General features: G+C 30.2%; 1 protein-coding gene across 3 annotated transcripts; it reads left to right on the plus strand.

Moving 5' to 3' along the window:
• The first annotated feature begins 6,390 nt into the window (after nucleotides 1-6,390).
• On the plus strand, nucleotides 6,391-9,768 carry LOC123908687 (glucan endo-1,3-beta-glucosidase 14-like). Of its 3 annotated transcripts, none has more exons than XM_045959402.1 (3): nucleotides 6,391-6,686; nucleotides 6,791-7,845; nucleotides 8,935-9,768. In XM_045959402.1, exons 1-3 carry the CDS (start codon nucleotides 6,623-6,625, stop codon nucleotides 9,013-9,015), a joined length of 1,200 nt encoding a protein of 399 aa, XP_045815358.1. In that variant the 5' UTR covers nucleotides 6,391-6,622; the 3' UTR covers nucleotides 9,016-9,768. The 3 variants fall into 3 exon arrangements, with proteins under 3 accessions (XP_045815358.1, XP_045815357.1, XP_045815359.1); XM_045959401.1 differs by having other exon boundaries at nucleotides 6,474-6,686; nucleotides 8,932-9,617; XM_045959403.1 differs by having other exon boundaries at nucleotides 6,475-6,686; nucleotides 9,154-9,382.
• Nucleotides 9,769-11,390: the final 1,622 nt, after the last annotated feature.

An 11,390-nucleotide genomic window follows, 5' to 3' on the forward strand; every position in this document is an offset into this window, starting at 1 on the left:
AAAATTTTATCACTAAACTACCCGATCAAAAATATATTTACTATGGAATATACTGAATTTTTAGCACGTGCAAGAATCAAACATGGTCTAAATAAGTTTTCATGTTCAACTCTTTCATTTATCTTAAGAAATTGTTCAACTCTTCTGTTTAAATTAAACTAAATATAAACATAAAAGGATTAAAGGTATTGTGTGCGAAAAAAGGGATTAAAGGTATTGATAAAAAAAGAAGATATAAGATAAGAACACGTACATCTCATCACCCTTGCTTAATACTGTTCCTTATCCATTCACCAAAAACGTCTTTTGCTGCTCTCTTGGGCCATATTACATCACCATATTCTTCAACATTCATAAACCAATTGCGCATGTTGCACATTTTGTTTCTCTTCTTTGGACCTTATGTTCACTCCTTTTCTTTTCCACCTTTTTCCTCGATGATATTAGCTGTCGTATTAAAGCTAATTTACGGTTACACCAGCCTTAATACAAGATGAGAAATGTTACTTAAACACATTTTTCTAACAAAAATATAACAAAAGCACACTTTTAGTTTTTTTTAATATTTTTTTGTATATTTCGATAATCATGTTGGGAGTAAAAGAATACAATGTTATATTTTTGTCTAGATTTTTGATGTTGATATAGCATATCTCATAGAAGATTATACTCTCTTTTGTTGACCGACTATAGAAGATTTGTTGATGATCTATTTGTAAAAAGAAAAAGAAAAGAAGTCTTTGATAACAAATACCTTCGAGACACTCTTTAAGTATTATCTATTTAAATAAATAATTTATTTAAAAAGTATTGAAACATTTCAATTTTCAACGTGTTGATTTCACATATTTGCATAAAATTTTAATAAAAAAATACTATTTAAGATACTGAAAAAATATCTCGAGGACACTGTTTAGAATTCCAAAAAGAAAAAACCTAATTCACAAGGTCAGACCAACATTAAAGGGGTCTAAAATAAATTTTAAATTAAAGTGAGACGTTTTTACTTAGTCAGAAAAAGTGTCAAACAAAAACAAACAGTACAAAAAGTCCTTTTTTTAATACAAAGACTGATAACTCACTTTATGTAATGTTTGTTATCCTTGTTACTTTGATTATTACCTGATCAGACGGTGATTTACAGTTGCTTTAGAGTCATTTTATTATGTTTTTGAGTCTAGTGATGTATTTAGGCTTATATGTAATCCTCTATGAAAAGAGAGTAGTTCTATTGACAAAAGGAGTCAAGACAGACCACTGAGTGAAGTTGAAGAACGCCTCAGAGATAATGAATGATAATCAGAGTCAAGACATCCTGAGTCCGTACAGATTTGATGACTGGAGTCAAAGCGTGAGTCAAACTTAGCCACATTAGAGTTGAAACGTTGAACGCAAAAGCTGCATAATGGAGGAAAGACAGTCTGGCTATTTTCTAGTGTAATACAATACTCTTGTTTGTATTGGCTACTTTGGGGAATATTCTTTGGTTAGTGGCTGATCTTTCTCCACTCATTAGAGGCCCAAATCCCGATGATGATGCTTATATAAAGGGGCCTATAAACCTAATTTTACTATCTTTGAAAGCTCATCTTAGATCTATCATTCGTACTGTCAAGCGCAGCCGTTCCAGTGAAGAGCAGACGCAACTCTGAGATCTAATAATCGGTGTTTCGTCGCCATTGATCAGAGGTTTATCTTTCTCTATGATTTGTAAATCTTTATCTATGGTTGTATCAGTTACTCAGCTCAATATGAGTTAAACTCTCTATAGTTGGAATTATGTGAAGCTTAATTGATTTCGATGTTGTTTATGTGATGTGATTGTGTGATGTTTATGCTACGTTATTCATAGAATACAAAGTCTCGCATTATTTTAAATCCAGGAAAACAATATTTTTATTTTTCGGAAGCCTTTATCTATATTATGTGGTCATTTTCTTGCTATGAACAAATGAACTTATTAACTCGTAAAAATACTATAATTCTAATACTTTTAAATAAGATTTTTGTAATTTACTATATATGATGATGTTATTTTTGTAGGGTTAATTTTTTAAATATCATTAAAAATATTTACATAATTTAATTGAATGTAGGTGTAAACTTTTTTAACATATAATGGGTGCATGATTCTCATTTATTATAGTCAAAATCTTATTTTGCATAAATTTTATTATTTTTATTAAATAATGACATAATTTCATTTTTTTACAATAAAAAACTTAACTCATATCATTAAAAATATATAATTTTCAATATAAAGAAGAAGCGAATTAAATATACATTGACTGGATGACTTTCCCAAAACATAGCCGCCCTTATCGATGTATAACCAACTATATTCATTTGTTGCATAATAAAATTCCTTTCAAAATTGAAATGTAAAGACAAACATAGGCTTAATATTAAAAAATTTAATACTAAATTCAGATACACCAGCAATTTTAAATTAAATACTATAGCATCCACCATAGTTTTGGAATTAATTACATGAGAAAATTCTCTTGCTACTACTTCACGCATGGCCTCCAATAATGTCATTGCCTCTCCTTCGATTGTTTCAAGCTTTTCTTGAATCCAAGTAGTTCCAGCAAGTACAAATTGACCATGGTTATATCTCTTAGACATAATTTCGTATTATATATGCTGCATATTTAGTGAAATGTTTTATATGAACACTTTTTCAAAATTGAGATGTGAAATATATAACTTTTTTATTAATATTTTCTCGTGTATATGGCACATGTCTCACACTAGTTTGAGACATTTACATATAATAATTCTTGAAAATTAAAAATACATTATTAGCAATATACCTAAAGATGCAACAAGTGGCCCGGGTTTTTGATGAAGTGATACATCGCCAGGTCAAAAAGAAAAATAGTACTCAGTTCCAACGTGGCTCAATATGTTCAAGAAGACTCAGCTGCCATCGTTAAGTCAAGGAAAATAATTCAGTTCCGGCGGCAGGTTAGTCACCGCTAATCTATTTGCTTTTAATAGACATATAAAAAATCATATACCAAATATTTACTCAAAAAATAATAATACTATAGTATAGTTTTTTATGATATATTTCCTTTACACGTTTGGTTCAGTTTATCCAAAATATATACAATGAGGTATATAGTATCAAAGAAATGGAGACTTAGTCAACCAAGGAAAGATATGAGAAGCTACCTATATATATATTTTATGATTTCGTAACAAACAAATATAGCACAAAGTTTCGCTAAAAGTTATGAACAGAGCAGGGTGGCAAATCGGACAGTTCGCCCCGGTTAAGCTTACGCTAAAAGTGGAGGGGAGTGGGACGAGCCAACTTAAGTGTATGGGTTTAAAACTCAATTCTGCCTGACAATTCACTTTATGTGATGTTATTAATAATTACCAAAGAGTCCGACAAAAGATGTTTTTTAACATCGCATAATAAAAATTCAACAAGTCTTAATATCAATGTCATATTCTTTATAAACAAGACAACTTAATTATAACACCAAAAACTGAAAAAAAAACATTAAAAAACCAAAATAATCCACTTGGTTTCAACCACAATACCAAAAAAACCAACAAGCAAAACCTAGTTAAGGACATAAATTAATTTTTAAGTATTCTATTTAATCTAAATTGAAACCTTGTGTTGTTTTTGTGCAGGAATACAAGAAATTAGATAAATCTAATTAGTAGTGTGTACATTATGCAATGTAACATGATGCGACCACTAAGATTGTTAGGAATATCAGAGAAATGTAACACATACTAAATACTACATAATCTCACTTTAATATAATCAAACACCGACAACCACTTCATTTTCTACATCCAAATTTTCACCCTTAGCAAGCACAACAGTTTGAACTCTATTCAAGAAATCAAAATAACAACTTACAATCAATACAGGGGAATGGTTTGTCTATTATCCTTGGAACTCAAATTTAATAAAGAAATCAACTACAAAATTCCAAACATTAACAAGTAAAGATGCAAAATTCAAGGCAAGAGGGAAAGATGATTTTTTTTTACCAATAAAGAGAAGAAAAAAAAATAGTGGAATGAGTTCCTCAATGCACTACCCAATTTTTCATTTTAAGTAAACAAAATATTAATTTTTTAAAATATTTATTTATTTCATGTTTTGTCTCAATTCGGTGATTGATTGGACAATAGAATATGATAAGTAGAGTTGTATATGAGGCAGGGTGAAGAGGTCGACCATCCTAGGTCTAAAATAATAAGTCCAAAATTTAGACCCCAAAATAATTTTTTTATAAGGGTCTAATCTATTATGCAACAAAAAACAAACCAAATTCTTATTTTTGTCTATTGCTTCTTATTCTCTATTAGCGTGCGTATCATTGTATCAAGTATCAAATAAGGATTTTATAGTACAATGATACTTGGTATGGTTGATAATTGATGAGTTGATTCAAAATGTTACATAAGTTTTAGCTAGTGGTCAAATTCTCTACCAGACTGTTTTCGTATTACTCCATCATTGATGCATGTTTACACTTCTCTTCTTCTCTACCAAACTGCTTCCGTACTACAAATACCCACCGTCTTCCTCTAGTTTTCTCTATTCAAGTCTGCCTTTCATCGAATCCCTTGTTTTCTTTGATTTTTTCCTTTCTTTTTCTTTTATATGGGATTTTCAATCTTTCCTCCTCCTCATTCTTCTTCAAGGTGTGCGATTTACGATCATTTTTCAGGAAAAATATCAATATTTTTTGGGAATTCAATTCTTAGGCCCAAATTGACTTCCTCTACTTTTCTCTATTCAAGTTTGCAACTCATCGGCCATCCTTTGTTTTCTCATATATTTTCTTTCTTTTATATGCGATTTTCGATCTTTCCTCCTCCTTCAAATGTTTACTATATTAATTAGGAATTCAATTTTTTTATACTACATATTAATTAGGCCCAAATTGTAGCCTCGTCCCTAGGCCACCAAAATCTCAAAAACGGCCTGATGATAACTTAATTATGAAATTTATCATATTTTACCTTTATAGTTATCCTGAATATAAGCTGGGTTAGAAACTAAATTAGTAATTAGTTCCTATAAAAGGATAATTTAAAATATAAAAATTAAAATCTAACGAAATATTGATAAAAATAAATAAATGTTAAATTTAAATTATTTATTTATTGAAATTAGAATATTAAAATTAGTCCGTGTGAACATAGCTCAATAGTAGGGAAGTTGCATTTTATATGCGGGGTTCGAACCCGAAATTTCTCACTTTTTCACCTCGAAAGGTGAATTTCTAACAAATAATTAGGCTATTTCACAATTAAAATAGTTATATAAAATTACAAAAATAGAAATATCAATTTAATTTTTTTAACAGTTAAATATGATTTTCTTATAAGGGTATTTTCATGAGTATGAAGAAGACTTCATGTTCAATCAGAACTAAGAGTCTGTATTTCTCTCTTTTTAGACTCAAAAGAGTCTTGTATTTCTCTAAATAAGAGTTAGACAAAATTAGGCATGCTGTCCATTGTCAAAGGCTAAGGCACATCGTCCTCAGGATACATTGTTTATGGTGGATATGTTGTTGCGTTTCAAGTGTAAGTGGTTAAGTCCTATATCGATTATAATGGGAAGATTGTTGGATTTATAAGAGAGATAATTTATTAACTTAATGCCTTAAAGTTTTGGGTGGAGATGTAGTGTCTTCCTCTCTTGTGGTACTAGTGCATTTGATCCGATGTTTCTCCCGAGTTTCCCCGGACTCTCCAACGAGTGGTATTAAAGTTGTGGTTCAATTTAATGGAGGAGTGGGAATGGGTCATTGAAGAAAACATAGGAGGCAGAAAACATAACAGAAATTATGTGTTTCCATGAGTCAGGACTCTGTCTAAAAATTTTCTAAATCATTTATTCATTTTTCTAGTGCACAAGGGTCATTGAAGAAATTTTATTCCGTAAACTATGATTGATCGATATGCTTGATGTGTGTATGCAATCCATGTCAAGGTTTCCAAAGTATCCTGAAGGGGATTCGCCGGTTAACCCTTTTGCATCCGGTTTACATAAACTGGTGGGGGCGAATCGAACCTAAAGTTTAGTGTGATACACACGCTTTGTAATTTGTGCAATATGGTCATCATATCATTCATCATCTTCTTCTTGTTCAAGTCATTTGCAGCAGTCCCTCAACAAAATGTTCTAACATGTCGGACTACACCAAATTCACCAGAAAAACTATTCAGTTATATCCATTTAGAGCAACATTCATGAAAATGAGATTATAATATAATGAAATTCAATTGCAATGTCATGAGGTGGCTCCCCTCCAATATTTGACCGACTACAATTCTTCTTTTACTTTTGATAGTGACTCAGTGTAGGGTATTTATATAAATAAAAAAACTTTGAAGGTTGGTGAGTGGGTTGTAAAGACTAAAGATACAACCCTGTCCTAGAGAATATATTATAAATATAAGACCAAACCATTTAGTAACATCAAACCACTCTCTTCAAAAAAATAAAATACCAAACCATTTAGTAACACATTACTTACTTCTAAGGCAATCTAAATAAACCACTCTTATCAAAACCATATAACATAAATCTCATCTCATTTCATTTCATTTTCTTAAGCCACAAGTCACAATGGCAACATTTACTCAAAAAATGACATTAAGTTATATTCTTCTAACATATTTTCTCTCTGCAGGTACATACCCTGTTTAATTTGTTCTGTTTTTTTCATCATGCATTTTAACATTTTATCTTATCATTGTTACATTACATTCTAACTTGTGATTATTGAAATTACAGATATTGGATTATTTGTACATGTAGCATCATTTGGAATCAATTATGGACAAGTAGCTAACAATTTGCCACCACCAGAAAAAGTCTTGGAACTTCTCGGCACATTAAAGATCACAAAAACAAGAATCTACGACACGAATCCAGATATTCTTAAAGCTTTCGCCAATTCAAACGTCGAAATCATCGTAACAATTGAAAATCAAATACTAAACCAATTAAATGATCCACAGCAAGCACTACAATGGGTAAACACCAATATCAAACCTTATTTACCAGACACAAAAATCACTGGAATTCAAGTAGGGAATGAAGTTTTCACCGAAATCGACACAACACTAATTCAATATCTTGTTCCAGCAGTGATCAACATTCACAATGCTCTAGTTCAATTAGGTTTAGAATCAAACATCCACGTGTCAACACCTAGTTCATTAGAAGTTCTTGAAGAATCATATCCTCCTTCAGCTGGTAGTTTCAGAAGTGAAATTTCAGGAATCATGTATCAATTTTTGGAATTTTTGTCAAAAACAAAATCACCCTTTTGGATTAATGCTTATCCTTATTTTGCTTATAAGAATAACCCTAATCAAATATCATTAGATTATGTATTATTTAATCATAATCAAGGAATGATTGATCCTAATACAAATTTACATTATGATAATATGCTATATGCTATGGTAGATGCAGTTACATTTGCAATTGGTAAATTAGGGTTTAATGGAATAGAAGTTAGGGTTTCTGAAACTGGTTGGCCAAGTAAAGGTGATTCTGATGAAATTGGTGCATCATTGGAAAATGCTGAAATATATAACAAGAATTTGTTGAGAAGACAAATGAAGAATGAAGGGACACCTTTGAATCCTAGAATGAGATTGGAATCATATTTGTTTGCATTGTTTAATGAAAATTTGAAGAATGGACCAACATCAGAAAGGAATTATGGTTTGTTTGAGCATGATGAAAGTATGACATATAATGTTGGGTTGTCTTCTTTTGCAAAGTCATCAAATCCATCTACTTCAATTTCTCTTACCTCCTCTGCCACTAGGACAAAGGTAACAATAATGAAATGAGTAATAACATTGTTTTTTTGTTTTCCAACAATGCACAAGTGTTTTTTTACGAGTACGAATCGAATTCGATACTCGTATAAATTTACAGCACTCACACTATGCAGGGCCATGAGTCCCTGTTGTGCAATGTTCACATAGTTTCACACAGTAATAAATCTGGATTGTTGATTTGAAATCAGACAGTCTAGATTATTTCAATTGTAAAACAATCTCAATTGTCGGTTCAGATCGGATGGTTGAGAGCTGCAACAGCGTGCAGAAAATCAAATTCCCACTATGCATGCACCAACCGCTTCTACTAGATGTGGCGGTTCGCCTATGCACAAGTTATTCGTGATTAAAAGAGAACTTTTATTTAAGACATTAGTTATATGTATATGTCACGATACATATGTGTGAGTTGTACCTCGATTCGAAACAAAATTGAACTTTTATTTTGAACATGAATATGAATCTTGATTCATTTAGATTGTATGTTTTGGGATTGAATCTTGAATTTTGTGTAGCTAGCTATTTTTATTTATCATATTTATTTCCAACTTGAAGGTTAAATTATTTAAAAAATTCTTGTATGATATGATTTTTGCTTATGTCACGTGTATTTTTAAAATGTCATATTTTCATTGACCGTGTATATCATACTATGATTAATAATATAAAATTTAGTGTCGTAAGTTTGGCTCAGTTGAATGGAACATTACATTATATATGTATGGAATTGAGTTCGAATCCCGATCATCCCACTTATCCACCTAAAAAAAATCTGATTCATGATTTATTAAATATACCTCTTGAATGTTGATACACAATTTGCATCATGATTCAATAACCATTTTTTTTTTTACACACAATAACCATGTTTTAGAAAGTTGTAAGAAGTGTATATTAATTTTATAAGAAATTTTTATATAACTATTTAAAGATTGTCTCATTCCTAGTTACATAGTTAGCCAAATATTTTCTTCAAATATACTATGACTATCTTGCTATTTTAAGTACTTTATTATATTAATTTTATCAACATATGAATCTAATTATTTTCTTTTTAAATCAAAATTTATTTTGAAGCAGGCTGCCCAAAAGGAAAAACAAAGCATGTTCTACTGGATGTTTGTGTATTTGCTGATTTCATCACTTTGTGCCTTTCTTTAAGAAGACTATTATAACACTGTGGAGTGATTCATGTGTACATATTACAACAAAAAAAATAAAAATTATCTTCAAATTGCAAAATAAAGACCCCCTTAAAGTATATTATCAATATATTTAAAGGTACCCTATATTTTGCAGAAAATAAAGACTAACACACTTTCCAATTGATGGGGGCAACAAAATCAAAATCAGAGGGTACTACGAAGAGACATAGCAATTCAATGAAGATTTTACTTACTACCTTTCTTAATTTGATCGTGTGGCTATTTACTTTAACATGTCACTTTAGCAACATGCATGTGGTTGTGACGTTAGATTGTGCTTATTTTTTGGTAGATAAGGACCAAATGCCACCTCATTCTTTTATTGTTCTAGACTTCTAGTAGAAGAATGTTTCTATTTTAATTTTATTTAATTTAATTGTCCAAAAGGGAATGTGTTGTATTGTATTGTATATTGTTGATTTTTGTAGAATTTATTTCATATATATAGTAAAAATAATTAAGTTGTTGGCTGTGGATAAAGTATGAGGTTAGACATTATATCTTATTGGATGTTATGAAAAGCCCCTCTTTTATGGGACGTGGAATCCATTAATTATTAATTTTTGTGTGTATATTATTACTCTAGCTTCTTCTTTTTTCCCTTTCTCAACTTGACTATATTTTAGTATAGCAGAAAGTTCAATTAAAATGTGTATATAATGAAAATGTAATTAATTAAAGTGTACAAAGTTAAGACTTTGTTTGTTTCTTTTCATTATCCTTAAGCAGACAATAGGACGATCTTGCTTTATTTCCTGGCCAAATAACCGTCAGCAAAGGGTCATCCCCCACCCTTTTCCAAAGGTGCCTTTATCAATTTTTATTTTTACTTAAATCTTTTTCTATTTTTCTTATGTTTCAAAAGGCCATTAAAATCAACTGGTTAATAGATTTCACTTAAGATTAAATCATTCAAAAGAGTTTAAATTTATCGATCGTTAGTTGGTTTAGTTGTGATTGACATTGAATTTGACGGGGTGGACCACGGTTCGATCCCCACAACTTCTATCCGGAAGGGGTTGGAACCATTTGATATCAGAACTGACCCTCGAACCAAATTATGTGGTCTAGTAAGTCGAATACTGGTGGTGAAATAAAACAAAAAATCTAAATTTTAGATTAAACAATGTTTTGTCAAAATTCATATTATCAAATAATTTTTTTTATATTATCATATCTCTTCTTTAAGAAACATGTCATTAACATGGAAAAGTAGAATATAAAAATAAAAAGACAATCATACATTAGCTTATATTAAGCAGGTGCGTATAAAAAAAAATTGTTGGAAAAAATTATTGTATTACATAAATATCAATTATTTTGAGAGGATTAGTCACTGCAGTTGTACGCGGAGATATCTTTTGTTTAAAAATAAAATATGATGGGATTGTCTTAGCTCTTTGAGATCAATCAGTGTGGTGGTGTGCACATGAGCCCCTCAAATTCTAAAGTTGAGACAAGATGAAGAAATAATAATACTTTTTCCTTAGGTCATAAAATAATTACAAAGGCAATTTGTAAGTGTATCCCACCAAGAATTTTTGTGTCAGCAAATTAGTATCCTCTTAAGGAATTGAACCTTCTGATTTGAAATTTCTTCTAGTGGCAGTATTTTGAACTTTATTGATTTTAACACAAGTTTAATATGACTGTAGGAAGACCAAACCAACGAATTAGGTTTTGTTTGGATAAACAACATACTTGAGCACTTATAGAATAAACACATATCATATAAATGTTTATATATAAATTGTCTTTATTTAAGGTCAAAATTGTTATAGTAAACTATTTTGAAAAGCTTTAAATCAGGTGTTTTCAACTTATGGATGTATCACAAATTGTTATCTTAAATGTCAGAAATGAAAAATGTCTAAAGTGTGAACAAATTCTTAAAATTGATGTGGTAAATTCGTAACCATCAAATAGTGAGTTAAGAACTTAAACCTTCGGGCAGTGCAATGTATACATATGTGTTTGTGTTTAGACACTATCATTATGAGTTATATTTTATGTTTTAAGATTAAGATTCAAATCCATTTAATATGATACTAGTGGGTCAGGCGCGCGGACACGCCTGCCTGTGTCTAACTTATGTCCAAAAAAAATAGATATGTCTTATGTTACGGTCAGTTTATTAATAAAAGATTTTTGCTGCTAAAAAAAAGTGTTTTATTATATTATGGTGAGTTTGTTAATAAAATATTTTTGTTGGTACTAAAAAAATCAAAAATATTATCGGTATTATGAAAAGTTCACACCAAAATTCATGTATTCTCTTTATATAATATAGATATAGATAATAGCTAGACTTTGTAGACAAGTTGGGAGAAT

This window comes from Trifolium pratense, linkage group LG2, assembly GCF_020283565.1.
Source record: "Trifolium pratense cultivar HEN17-A07 linkage group LG2, ARS_RC_1.1, whole genome shotgun sequence".
Classification (NCBI taxonomy): domain Eukaryota; kingdom Viridiplantae; phylum Streptophyta; class Magnoliopsida; order Fabales; family Fabaceae; genus Trifolium; species Trifolium pratense.

Coding starts and splice junctions, on each gene's coding strand:
- LOC123908687 (XM_045959401.1), top strand. CDS start 6,623: ATGGCAACATTTACTCAAAAAATGACATTAAGTTATATTCTTCTAACA. Junction 6,687..6,790: donor AACATATTTTCTCTCTGCAG/GTACATACCCTG, acceptor TTGAAATTACAG/ATATTGGATTATTTGTACAT. Junction 7,846..8,931: donor CCTCTGCCACTAGGACAAAG/GTAACAATAATG, acceptor TTTATTTTGAAG/CAGGCTGCCCAAAAGGAAAA.